Below are 14423 nucleotides of genomic sequence, written 5' to 3' on the forward strand. Positions count from 1 at the left end.
GACTCAAGTGTTCATAACTTACATCTTTGAAGGGCTTTTCCTAAGTGAGTTCTCCCAGCTAAAATATGGCATGTACATAGGGCTGGAAGCAATGTCTAAACTAGTAACTGTTTCACCCCAGGTCATGTAGCTACATCACATAAAATGGGGAATTTTTAGCCATGCGAAGAGAATATATCTCACTTATACATTATAACTCTAAGAAAGCAAGGAAGGCATCGTGTAGTAACTTAAAAGATCCTTAACACATTTATTTTAAACCAGAGAATCAAAACACAGCAATCTTAAAATGAAGTACTAGAAGCCATACATTGTCTCTTTTATTATTTAAATATTGATTTCATTCTTCTCTTCGTGGGACAGTTCTGCGTCTAGTTTAAACCATCATTGTCAATGCCACGGTGAATCCGTTTTTGAAAAGGTCTAGCAAAATTGGCAGGGATGATAACCTTAACTATGAAGGAAATGACTTCAAATTTAAGGGGCTGTCATAAAAATGGATTTGAGCTAATTATTTTCAAAAATGTTTTCTGCTCACAATTTGAAGAATATGAAAGTCTAGCTGCATCACATACGAATCCCTATATCCTTGTCTGATATTTATTGTGGAGTTGACATCTCCTAGCATCATGTCTTCTGCAGGGTGCTCTCAGCTCTCTTCTTGATACCCAGAAAGGAAGTAATCGAGTGGAGTTGTAATACAAGTTCATGATTGGAGGGGTGGGTGGCCATGCTTTGACGGCGTTAACTATGATCTCTAAAAATAAATGTTCGTTCAGTTGCTTCAGCATTTATTTAACAAAGCAGCATGTGAAATGCTCTAAATTTCTATTGTCTTAAAAGATCATGTTAAAGATGCTTACCCTAATTATTGATTGGTTGTCAGATGGTCACTTCCACCGGTTTTGAGTTTTTCTACCTTCCTCCCCTGTACTTGGCCCTGCCATCCTGTCCTTTCAAGGTGAAGCATAGACTAATAGGATTTTATGAGTGGAAGCACTTGATGAGAATACCTTTGCTTTTTTTAAGTGCCTTTACCAGACCATCTTCTACAATCACCCACTTTTAGAAAGGAAAGACCAGAGGCAAAGGTTAATGACTTGGTTAATGACATGCACCTAGATGCCTAGGGGAATGGCAATTAACGGCAAGCTTGGGGAGCTGGGCTATTTTCTTAAGTGTAGATTTCCCCTCATTTAACTTGTAAAAGTCTGGATTCTGCCATATCAGGTTTTTCTTAAAGCCAAGCACAGCAAAAAGAAAAGGTGCTATTTCCAGGTGGGTAGACAGCAGTGTAGGGTGGAGGCTGTCTTAGCTTTTCCAATCTCTGAGGATATAACTATAGAACCCAGTTAATAGATTTAACTTACAATGAAGGGGTGCCTTGGTCACTCTGGAAAAATCTAACAATATCTCCTAGGTAGAAATGACACTGCAGGGACATAGGAAGTCCCAATGCTCTCATACCAACAACAGAAAAATTTTTGTTATTTGGATGGGTGTCTAGAGATTTTTTTTGGGGGGGGGAGAAAAAGGATTTCTTTTAGTACGCAAGAAATATCCTAGAAACAAAATCTTGATGACTAGAATTTTAGTGCTGCTGGATTCAAAGGCACCACTCAAAGCTTTCGTGGGTTCTACTGAGCAGATGCATGAGCCGTAGCCCAGGTGAGTGCTGTGGAAAATCACCACCCCATCACACAGCTTTGGCCATCAAGAAAAACATTATCTGGGAATGCTGGGGGCTTTTAAAAAGCAAAAGGATCAGTCCTTTCTCTCGCATTTAAATCTCCATGATGTATTACACTCATAATAAGAATGCTACATTTAACAAATTAATTAGCTTCCAACTAGCTTTCCCTTTTTGTCAAATAAAATATTAGCCTCTAAGAATAACACTAATGCAGAACGCTACTAACAATAATCTGTGGCTGTTTTAACTATTTACATACGGGTCATCTTCTCAACAATTTGACATTTCATAAAGGAATCGACTAGCATTCAGTATTTATGGCTTTATGTTATGCTATTTTTTTCAGAAACTTTGCAAAATCTAAAATTTTTAGATTCTTTAATATAAAACCTTACCGATCACCAACCACATCATTTATTAACATTATGCTCTTAATCCACAGAAATCTAAACCTACAAACTAGGACCATTCTGAAACACCTGTCAGATTGGCCTCTTCAAGTATTTTATTGGCCTCTTTCATTTTGAAAACTCCCGTGTGGCCACTGCCCACCACAGTTTCTAGACATTTTGAGTTTTTTAAAGGAGAAAGAGCAATGCAAAAGAGAAACAGCCAATAATCATTAAAATAAGAAAATGAATGAATTTTGATCATTTTAATAAATATATATCAAGAAAACCTCACTTTATTACAACAACACATTCATATACAAGCATCTATTCTCTAAGTTTTCAACATCAAATATTTATCAAATATTGAAAATAAAGGCCAAAACATTACTAGACTATTTAGCCATAACACAAGAACATGTTTTAAAAATTCGTCCTTGTGGACATTGTCCAAATGATGATCCTACTCATACACTGTATGAATGAGACCTATATGTAATATTAATAGCAATAATAAAAAAAGCTTTATCTTGGAGAAACTGGGAGGACTTACTTATTTCCTCCTTTTGGCATTTGGTTCCTGTGAAGCATTGTTTAAGGAGGCCCAACTCAATTAGTAACCTTGGAAATTGGAATACAGTTTAGAAGGAGGAGTTGGCTGGAGCAGAAGGAAGGATGGTCAGAGTGGCCCTCTGAACACTCTTGCCAATGTGCAAATTAAAGAAATTATTGAGAAAAACGTTGACCAAATACATATTAGCGGTTGCCCACTGAGTCCCATTTCTCCAAAATAACTCTCCGAAAACTCAAATCTTTACATTCTTTAAGATAAAACCTTATTGATCACCACATCATTTATTAACATTGTGCTTCTTAATCAACAGCAAAAGTCATATATAAAAAACCACATGCTTTTATAATCTAAACGAGTGAAATGATGCAAAACAGATTAAAATATAAAGCATGCCACTGGTTCATGAACTTCATTGGACAAGAAAACAAAACAAAACAACCCAAAACCCAAAAAACCCAGACCCCAGCAACAGACCGTTGCCATAGAAAAGATCAAGCAGCTAGCGCTGGTTTCTAACAGCTCTCTCTATTGTTTCCTCCATCCCTTTCTAAAAATGCCAAATCCAAAAGCAATTGGGCATCAAAAATAAAGGAAGAATAGAGATGTCGAATTAAAAGTTGAACGTAACAGTTCAAAGTTAACAGTTTCCAAACAATATTGATCCACCCTGTGTTTTTTTTTTTCCTGTTTGTTAAATCCCTGCTGTAACTCTGATTTATCCTTAATTTTCACACTGGCAAAAATTAAGATAAAGTAAGGCACCAAAAATCGCCCTGTATAACACCTCTCTAAAAGCCTCACCACTCATCATGGGCAAGCCAAGAATTTGCAGGGATCACCCTCCACGCATATTGTTGATTGCTGCCCCTAGACAGGTGTGTTTCATTGCGTTATATCCTATTTTCATCTGTCACACAAGACTGTTAAATACAAATACTTAACAGCACCATGAAGCCATTTCATCTAGCTCCCTGTCTTCAGTCTTTTGTTCAGAAAAAATACTGTATCATCTAGAAAAAGCAGACATCCTTGGCTGGTTATATTGATTTGCTTACCAAATAACTACCTAATTAATTGGCAAACATGTTGAAGTTTCTTAGCTAGTGACAGACTCCTTGGGGGTAATGGAAATATCACAAGGGGCCATTGTCCCCCCATCTAATCTACCGCTCTTTTCTGTAAGAAAACTAAGGTGTAGTTTTAAGCATTAAGTCAATTTTTTTCTTGGTAAAATCACCACACTGATCAGTAGCTCACTGATGCCGACTATACAGATGTTTTATGCAATCTGCTCTCCAGGCATTAAAACGACACGGCATGTTCACGGCATAATTTTATCAGTTGTACAAAACTATAAAATCCATTCAAAATAAAATTTATGAGAGCTAATTGATCATGCTGTGCATGCTTCAAAGTTTCGGTGAAAAGATGGCTCATACTTTACTCCCTTTGCTGCAGCACAGTTTGTTACTTGGTGAAGGCTCCTTTTTCCTTAAGGACTTTTTCCAAGACTCACTCACATTGTTTTTTTCATTATATCCAGTCTCAAAATAATCATAAAATTGGCCTTTGCACTCAAAAGCCAGGTCATTTCCCACAGGTTCATGGCTAAGGGGGCCGCCATCCCTGTTGGTGTCATTATTTGCTTTCTCATCATTTAATTTGGCCTTTTCCTGAACACCAAGTGACCTGACATTGGTAACAAAGATTTCATTGGCAGGTATCTGGCCATCACCCTTGTAAATAGGTGCGCTGCCTACATCAAAATCCACCTGATGGGAACAACTCGGTAAAGGCAGAGGGGGAGAGGAAGAGGAAGATGAGGAGGAAGCGGAGGAGGAGGAAGAGGAGGCAGTGGTGGAGGCACTTCCGACATTAGCATTGACAGAAAGGGGTAAATTCAGGTAGTGACCACCACATTCTTGGTAAAAGCAGCAGGCATGAAACTTTTCACACTCCTCTTTGGCCATCCGCGGTCGTTTTCGATAAGGGCAGTCTTGAGCCATAAACCACTCTTGGGCAGAGGTGCCATTGAAAGAGCAGGCAGGAAAGCACCAGTTATTCTGCATGATAATTTCCCCATGGATCCTTTTCATCAAATTGTTTATAAGGACAGATCTTCGGAGGTACACTTCAGGATCATCGATAAACTTTAGCTTTTCTAAGGACATGTAAAGGATGTGGGCTCGTTCCTCAAAAATTGAGATGGTCTAAAAGTCAAAAAAGGAAGAGAAAGCTTAGAAAATGGACTATAAGAAAAATATCATCACAGCATATGTCTTTCTTGGCAGTTTGTGGGTCTGGGAATGTTGTGGTCCTGTTTCCCTCAGGTTCATTTAGTGATGCTGTCCCCCCTTCCTGACTCACTGGTGTGGTCAAGCACCAGGGACACCAGCCACAATGCAGACCTTAGCAGGGACAGGTCAGGTTGTTCACTGTTTTACAGCCCAGTGCTGAAAAACACAAAATTACGCTGCACTGTTAGAAGTCAGGAGAGCGGTTTCTCTGGAGGGCACAGAGGTAGTGACTAAAAGGGGGCACAAGGAGGGGTTCTGGGTTGCTGGTTATGTTGCTTCTTGATCTGGATGCTAGTGACATGGATATGTTCACTTTGTGAAATTCATCAAGCTGTACTCTTGTGACACTTGTGCTTATATGTGTGTGTATACAAACACACGCACACACACACATAGTCATATACTGCACATCAATAAATGTTCTTAACAAGATGCCAAGATGCAGGTCATATTGCGTATACTTCAAACCCTGGCCTAGCCATCAAGGAGCCATGAGATCTGGCTTTCAGTGCCGTCCCTCGGGGTTTCATACTTGCAATTATCCTTGCTTGACAGGGGACAACAATAATCAGTGAGGCTCAGACCCTACAAGAACCTGTCAGTTGAAGGGCCAGAGCAGGCTTCCTTCTGGGCCCAGGCAGGAGAAGAGATGCAGAGAGGGAATGAGAGGACTCACTCCTGAGCTATGAGATACCATCCCTGTATGATGGGACAAATCCAGCAGCAACTGGAAAACAGCTACAACCACAACACAGAAACTAAAACGGGAATGAACTGCTGTGTCCTGGGGTCCAGCTCTTCCAGGTCATTAAAAAAGCCAACTGGTAGCAGAACCTGAGGAGCTGTGAACTAAACCAGCCTGGGCTGACCGAAGGCAGGAACTACCCATGCAGGGAGGGGAAAGCCCAGCACCTGCCAACACATGCTAATGTCCTTTTATGAGCAGGGTCAAAGCCACATCTAAAGGATGGGGGTGGGGGAGAGGAAGATGAATTAAAAAATTAAAAACACTCTCTGCATGTAAGACAACCATGGTGCGGGTTATACTCTCCTTGATTAAATCAGCAGATAGTTTTTGAAGGAAGATAACCATAAGGAAAATGAACTGGTATTGCAAAAGCTTAGATGGCCAGTTCACACTTCTACACACTTTCCCAATCCTATTATTTCCTTCTTATACATGCAAAAAAGTTAGCTTTGGTCTTTTCTTGGGAATGAATTATATATTTTAACGAACTAAACATATGCAATGAATGCACAATGAAGTGCATGTTTCTACTTTCACGCCCACATTCAAAGGATGGTGAGTCCACTGGTAAGAAGCCAGGAAAAGCTCTAGGTAACCACCCCCATGTGGGCACACACAGAAGTGGCATCAGCCACGGGAGCTAGAGCTCAGAGAAGGGGAGCGTGTCAGAGAGGAAGAAGTGCATTTCCGCACATGTGAAAGCGCAGAACCACCATAACCCTTAATGCCACTTGAGAAAAATTAAATCATTAGTAAAAAAGACGTTCCATGGATTATATAATTTTGTTATTTCTGGGCAGAGGAGCTCTTGCTCTCTCTTTCTTCAAAATACTTGTGAAAAATAACACAGGACCCAAAAAAGTGACAATGATTAATATCGCTCTGCTTGAGAAGTGGCTCATTTTCATTGCTTGGGTGGAACAATTTAATTTCTGGAAATGGATCAAGCAACTGTTACTAAGTATCTTAAACTCTTAATAAAAATAATGACTATTAAAAAAACATACTTTATGGCTACAGCTGCTGAGTGGTGGGTGAAAATCCTCTTCTTCCACATACTTCCTCTTAAAGTATGTGATCTTGGATGTTGTTATAGGATTTGAAATTCCCCTGTAATGTGATCCTGTGGTAATAAATCAGATATGACAAATGACATGTGGTTTGCTAGAGGTTCTCCAAACAAAATACTTTCCTTTCCTTTCCTTCTAGAAGATAACTTGGCTATGTTTTTGTCTGTACATGTGGTGATTAAAAATAAACATTTGTCTTAATAGTTGCTATCATACGGAATCCTATGACCCAGGCCAGGCAAGGATTTCTAGACAATTATACAGGAAAATGACATATTTCAGCATTGACTAAATACTTAGAATCTTAATTCTGTGCACAGGCAAACAGCAAAATTCATAAAAGGGAGGAGTGTAACGACTCTGAGATATATCAGTATTTATTCTAATTGTTTAATTAAATCCACGATAACATAACACCACTGTTCAAATGTATACATATTTAACTGTAAGCACTAATAACCAAATGACTTTGAAATATTTTTGGCTCTAGGTAAGTAAACAAATCATTATCTGCACATTGGAGTTATAATATTGCTTCTTTCAAAACATGATATTCAAATTTTTAAAATTGTAAATTAAAATTTTGAGTAACAAAATCCTTTTGCTCTCAAAAATGTAACATGTCAACCATGAATAAAAGCAGGGGCTAATTTTTAAAGACCACAGCCTTTAATCCTTTTCAGCAAAACAGACTTCAATGAATACCTGTTTTACATTTTAGTTTTTTTATTTAATTGCTAGTACTACACAAAATTCCAAAGGAACTCACCTTAGAATATAAGAATAAAGAATCAGGAAAAACATATTTCTATTTTCTGGGCTTAGAAATTTTTTTCCTAAAATACCAAAACCAACTGTGTGTTTAATAAAAAGAAGAGACATACAGCTGCTGGCCCAAAGTGCAGATTCCTTTACGTCTCATGGGATAAAGATTTCACTGTCAAGCCCACTGGGGCTTGTATAGCTCTGAGAGAACCATAGAGTTCTACAGGGTAGAAAACCAAAATCCAAAAGAGTTTCAAAATCTGGCTTGGTTTTCTTAAAAATATAGACACATGATATATACAAAGCAGCAGCACATGTGGAGTCAGATTTCAATGCAATTTAAATATCACCTCTGGTCCTCTCCCTGGAGCCCTGGGCTCAGTTATGCGAGATGCACAGGCAGCCCCAGAAGTCCCTGGAGCAGGAGCTCTCTGGGCTCAGAAGGGCACCCCCACCCACCAGTCTGGCCGCAGAGGGCAGCAGCGGAAGGTCAAGGGCAATACCTGCCAGCGGGGGACTGGCTCCCCGGTCTCCCTGCAGAGGAGCCTGCGCTGGCCCCGGGGAACTCGGGCCTCCGTAGCTGTCAGCCTCCCATAGTGTCTGGTACCCAGCAATTTCAGCAGCTCCTTCCGAGACAATGGGCTCGCAGAATCTATTCATGGACAGAACCAGAGTCATCTCTGACAGCCTCAGATCTGAAAAAAAAAGAAAACAGCCCTAATCAAGAGCAAGCCAGGGGATGGCCTTGGCATCTTCATTCCTTTGCTTTGGGAAACTTTTATTGCTCGGTTCTCCCCTTCACCCTGAAACGTTTTATTATTTTTTCAAAGGAAACCTCAGCAAACTCTCTTGCTGCTATTAGCTCTGCCTCTGTGTTCAGCAATCTGCATTTCATGGGCGGATCTCTAAAACCCCATTTCTTATTGTTCTCAGATTCCCCTCAGCCCTCTTCAAGACAGCTGCTTTGCCTCCTAAACACATTTTCCTCCTGACCTCCCCGCAGAAAATGTACCGCTAAGAGTCTAGGCCAAAACCCTTGCGCTTCCTTTCTATTAATAAGGCAAAATCAATTTTCTAGTCAATCCCCCGAGAGTCTCCTTTGATGAAATCCGCTAATCAATCAAAGGAAAAGGGTGGGGGAGGCAGAAATCTCCACCGTAATCCCCACTGATGCTCTCAGGGTCGGTCTGTTCCGATGCCCCCCCCCCGCCCCATCCACCTTCCGTTTCCGCAGGGCCAGTTCCTCTACAACATTCTGGGGCTCCCTCCACTTTCTTCTCCCAAAGCAAAGCAGACAGACACACTTGGTAGTTGTTTCCACCAGCCCTGATCGGCCTGAACTGGATCTGCCTCCAGTCAAAACACCGAGAGATGAAGACAGAAAATTGGCTCCAGTTTCAAGCCGTGAGTTGCAGTCCCACAGGAGCCAAGCACAACATCAACCAAGCAGGCAGAATATTAAACAGGAGCCAGGGCTTCAGGGCCAGAGGCAGCCGACAACTCTACACTGCAAAGCCCAGACACAAGGCAGGAACTTCCCAAGAGGCAACACACCACTGCCCTTCTCTCCAGTTCACGTTCTTCCCCAGGGCCTGCAGGGAGACTGGGAGCCTCTCTGCTCCGTGATGCACCCTGGGCTCCTCCCTAACTCAGGTGGTGGGGGCCATTTCCATGTGGGCTCAGTGTCTTCACTTGGTCCTAAGTAGGGCTCAAGGCAGGGTCAAGAGTGAGTTCAAGGGAGAAGAGGCTCTGATGCTAAAGTAAAAAGACCTTGGGCCTTAGATCAGTGGTGACAGCAGGGCAGCCTCGGAGCCTTATTAACCACAATTCCTTTAGGAGACCCAAACCTCCACTATCTCACTTTGCCGTTTAAAGAACTGTCACAAAGAGTGATGTCAGACCTGCTTTCTGAAGATTGATTGTCTTTCAAACACACACTAAGGGTCTAGTTCTTGCTTTCTTCTCCAAATTACACAGCTTGTAATGTTTTGGGGAAAGGTTGACTCTACTATTGTCTCATGGGGGATTATTATTACCTACATGTTATAACAAGGGTCCACTTCCAGGTAAAAGTGAGGAAAAACAGCAGGGGAAGGGGAAATAGCTTCATTAAAGTGACAATGTCCTTCTGGCTAACAGAGCAGCTCTTGGTAGCAATGACTTCATCCTTCACCCAGGCTTCTCTCTGAGACCCTGAATTCTGTCCCAGCCTCACTGAAGAATGAAGCAAGGCCTTCTGACAGGCAGGGGAGGTGTCCAGGTCAGTGGCTGGAGTTCAGAGCCAGCTGATTTGGGCTGCTAAAGCACCTCGCCCTTCTCTTGTAAAATGCCCTCCAAAGAGGCAGCAGCAAGTACTCATCAGAAAACCTTATTACAGGAGGAAAAAAAAGAGGTTCAATTAATTCTCCAAAAAGAAATGGTGGGGCATGCCCTTTATTTTGCTCTTTGAATCATCAACCAAGAAATTTAGATGACTGATTTAACAAACTAAGCCATTCTGTCTAACACCCCTCAAACTCGGCATCCAAACAAGGGTATCAAACCTCATGATAATTTATTCCCTGGAGGACTCCCACGTAATGGTCCAATTTCTTAACCTAAGAGACAATTGTATCAGGAAGTGCAGTTGCCAGGAGCATATGAATTATGGCTTTTTCTGAGTCAGCAGCTCTCTCTTATTGACTGCAACAGTATTTTCCAGCTTGAAATTTATACTCACTTTTGTGCTGGATTCTGGGAATAAGATCCCAGCTTTTTGCCTCTGTCGAAATCTTATTACACACAAACCAAAGCAGGTTGACAAACCCATGCCCCGTAAGAAAGTAAAGCATTTGCAGGCCCCTCGAAGCAATTACCTTTGTTTAATAGGACATTATATGGGCCCTGTGCTGTTTTATGTTACTAAGAGTTTGTTTATATTTTAATGACTTATTGTTGTAGCTTTTTTGGTTGTTAAGGATTTCAGTGTTTCTATTTGTTAGTATAGTTTCCAGCAAATGAAAGTCTATCATTATGCATTTGAACTTGAAACATGGCATAATCGTTTTTATCTTGGCTGCTTCTTTCCTTTAGGATATCTAATTTCAGTAGGCTTTTCTTTTTTGAATTGGAAACTTTTACACACAAAATCCTAAACTGGAGAGGCTGAGTTCCACAAGTGATTTATGTAAGTCTGAATAAAATATAAATGAGGGAGGATTATTTGGGAGCAGGGAAGAGATTTTGCAATTGAGTCTTCCTAGTCTATTTAGAACTTACACTGGGATGTTAACAAATTAAGAAGGCAAAAATAACATAAATGAAGAATTGGAGTGTGTGGCACTAAGCACCAACATTTCACCGGATTCTTTATTTGTATTATATGTACAGATCCAAACTGTCATTATTCTCTGTATGATGAGATTTACACTATAATTCTGCTACTGAATTCAGAAGTTTAAATCATTTATGGCAAAATTTATTTTTTTTAACATCAGAGGTGACTGAATTCAAAAGAAGGGTGTTAAATGTTAAAGTGTGTTTTGTTTATACATGGGTTTAAATAATAAAAAATAAAATGCCCTAACTTTTTATCCTCAGGCTCCTGCCTGTCTGTTTTGTCAGCCAAGTGGATGTAGTGGAATGACACCTCAAACATTCCCAGAAGGCTGAGGGCTAAAATGTCAACCTTTTCCAGCAAATGTTCACAGTAAAGTTACCAGGCATTTCTATACAATTTGGCTTTTCCAGATGAGTTGGGCTTGTTCTTTCCTGGGATCCATTATGATGCTAATAGGAGCGGCTGGTACACAGAACAAGGTAGCTACAGATTCAGTGGCACCTGGAATCTCACAGGGGCCCCTGGTCATTCTTTGCCCACCCCTCCCCCAGCTATCATTGGAAATTAGAGAACATCTGATTAAGAGCATTATAGCAGTTACAGGTCTGCTTCCAACACTGAAAAACAGAGTAGTAAAGGCCTGATATTTTCAATGCACCTTTGACGCTGCCAGTCTTAAATGTCCTGCCCAGGTGGAATCAAGCCCTTGACCTTGACATTGTCTCTAACAGAATCTCGACAGCTTGTGCAGCTCGTGGTAGTGGAAGGGGCCGGGTGGGCGGAATAAAATCCTTCAACCCCTCTAAATAGACAGATGTCGCTTTTCTGCCAGGCCCTGCAGCACACCTGTCTGCGCTGGGAAGTACATTTCTCAGCTGCAGCTCCTAAAGGCCAAGAGCTTTAGGTCGGGTCCCGGGGCCGGGAATGAGGATGCTGGGCCTGAGGGGGACGAGGGGGGGGCCCGGTGTCCGAGCCCCGGCGTAAGGTCTCCCCACCCCAGGCCCAAGACTAGGGTGGGAGGTTTGGAGAACCGCGCAGCAGCCACCTCATCCCTGCTCCCACACAAGACACACCCCCGGGGATCGGTGCCACAGCCCCTGAGCCCCTCCCCGGGGTAGCGAGCAGAGCCCTGCCGGCCGCCGGCCGCAGGAGAAAGTAAACAACACCCCAAGTGTCTGGGAACAAAGGCAAGTTGTCTTTCCACGGTGCCGGAGCCGTGCGCCTCTCCTGAAGAATGAGAGCTATTATTATTCTTTCTTTCTTTTCTTCTTCTTCTTTTTTTTTTTAACCAAGTTTCCTTCTAAGGGAAATAAACACCAAAGGTAGGATTCCAAGGAAATGACTCACGGCGGTTGGCAGGGCTCTGGCGAGGCTGGCCCCGGCCCCGCGCTCCAGCCCGCAGCAGATGCCTGCCCGGCCCTCCCTCCCTCCCTCGCCGGCCAAACCCACTCGGAGCCCGCGGCTGCGGGAGCGCCCTGCGCATCCGTCGGACGCGGGCGGCGACGACACGGCCGGTGCTTCCCGCAGGCGTCCGCCCTGTCCGCGCCACCCTCAGCCGCCGGGTCGCCTCTCCCCCCGCCTCTGCGGCCCCAGCCGGGCACTCCGGAAAGTTGCTAGGGCCGAGGAGGCGGGAGGGGAGGAAGGGAGGAGAGAGGCGGAGGCGTGGACCAGGCGGGCAGCAGCCGAGCCCGCCGGGGAGGTGAGCTGAGGACAGAGGAGCCGCCGCCGCCCGCAGCGCGGCTCGGCTGCCGGGGAGGAGGGTGCGGGGGCGGAGGTGGCGGGGGGGGGGGGACAGAAGGTGTCAGCTCCTGCAGCTATTCCCTTTTCTTGCAAACGCGCGCTTCTGACATCCACAATCCCTCCCTCCCCACCTGCCAGGCGCCGCAGCAATCAGACCTAGGGCATCCCTCCTACTGACCCCCGTCCCCTAGGATAAAGGAATACGCGGCCACCGAAGACCCTGAGGTCTCACCAGAGCTGCTGTCCCCTCTCGCCCTTTCAGTCGGCTCGGTGCGCGCTGGCGGCAGCCGGAGCAGCCCTAGAGGCGGCGGCGGTTCCCGCCCGGGTAAAGGCGCCGCGGCGCACGCCATCCCCGGGAAAAGCCCGCGCCGCCTCTGCGCCCAGCTGTGCCCTGGCCCTCGCGCCGTCCCCGGTCCCGCTCCAGCGGGTGCGCGTCCACTCGGTGACCCCAGCGCAGGCCCGGTGCCAGGAGGGCGCGCAGGAGGCCGCGTGGGTGCCAGTCCGCGCGAGCAGACGCCCAGGGGGACCAGCACTCGCCCTCCGCCCGCCCTGGCCCTCCGCCCCCGCCGCCCGCGCCCAGCCCGGCTCTTACCGCGGGGTCAGCCGGGAGGCGGCGGCCGCAGCGCTCGCGCTGCAGCTTGTCCGCTCTGGGCTCGGCGCCAGCCCGGCCGCCGGTGCACACTCGCGCCGGTCCCGGCCCGGCGGCCCGGTCGGCGGTGACCGCTGGTGCGCGGCGGGCGAGGGTCCCGGCAGGTCCCGCCGCCGCGACTGGGGCGCTGCGCCGCCGTCGCTGCAGACGGTTATGGTAATTAGCGGCTCTGTCTAGCGAGGAGCGTGTGAAACCCGTCAATCCTGTTTGCCATTTCCCCGTGGATTTCCGAGGAGAGGTTCTGCAGGATGCCCCCAGGGTGAGAGAGGGAACATGACAAGCGCGCCCGCTCTCCCTCCCTCCCTCTGCTCCCGCCGCCGCCGCCACTCCTCAGGCAGCACACGGGGCGCCTTCCCCTCACCCCCACCCCAGCCCGCCCCCTGCCTCCTTCCCGCCCTCCCTCTTCGCTCTCCTCCCCTCCCCTCCCGGTGCCCGGGGACACGCGGGCCCAGCTCCAGCCCGCAGCCCAGACCCCACGCGCTCCCGGGCTCCCGCCCTAGCCCTGGGAGCCCGGTTCCAGCCAAATAATGTATTCACTCTGCAACCTTCTGAGATGTCTTCTCTTTTTTTATTTGGTTTAGTTTTGTTGTTGTTGTGTGTGCGTATGATTAAAAAAAAAAAAAAATCCGTGCCTTTCCCACCCTTTGCAAGAGACTTGCTTCTCCTTTGCCACGGCAAACGGAGATGAGAAACAGATGTCTTTGCAGGACCGAGCAGTTAGTTATTCTCCCCTCGCCGCCCGCCCCCGCCCGTTCCCCTCCGGAGCTGCATATGTATAAAAACGCAACCTTGGTCCTGCTGCAACTTGAGTTGGCAACTCTTTCTGGATGGGGAGCCTCAAGGGAAAACCTCCAGGAAATAAAAAGTAATAAAAGAGGTTGTTCTTGGTCAAGAGAATGTAATTTAAGCCCCGGAATCACATTATTTTACAAATAGTAATTTTCCCCTGTATTGGGTTCAATTGGAGTTTGTTTTTTGAAACATTAATTCATAACTTCTATCTAGGGACCCCTCCCTAGTCGAGATGGGTCATTTCAGGTGTAATGAACGCAGAGGCTTGGAAGGCATAGACCTAATAAAATCGAGAGAAGGCACCTGCACAAAAGTGTTACAAAGACTATAATGTTTGTTTACTGCTACTATGCCAGATGTGCTAAATATAACGCTTCTTTAAAACAG

General features: G+C 45.2%; 1 protein-coding gene across 1 annotated transcript; it reads right to left on the reverse strand.

Moving 5' to 3' along the window:
* Positions 1–2333: 2333 nt before the first annotated feature.
* SERTAD4 (SERTA domain containing 4) lies at positions 2334–13511 on the reverse strand. Its single transcript, XM_004424868.3, has 4 exons — positions 13188–13511; positions 8040–8231; positions 6709–6824; positions 2334–4866 (listed from the first exon to the last, which is right to left on the reverse strand). Exons 2-4 carry the CDS (start codon positions 8212–8214, stop codon positions 4090–4092), a joined length of 1068 nt encoding a protein of 355 aa, XP_004424925.1. The 5' UTR covers positions 8215–8231; positions 13188–13511; the 3' UTR covers positions 2334–4089.
* Positions 13512–14423: the final 912 nt, after the last annotated feature.

The sequence above is a fragment of the Ceratotherium simum genome, chromosome 2 (genome assembly GCF_057802395.1).
Source record: "Ceratotherium simum simum isolate JZ-2026a chromosome 2, ASM5780239v1, whole genome shotgun sequence".
Classification (NCBI taxonomy): domain Eukaryota; kingdom Metazoa; phylum Chordata; class Mammalia; order Perissodactyla; family Rhinocerotidae; genus Ceratotherium; species Ceratotherium simum.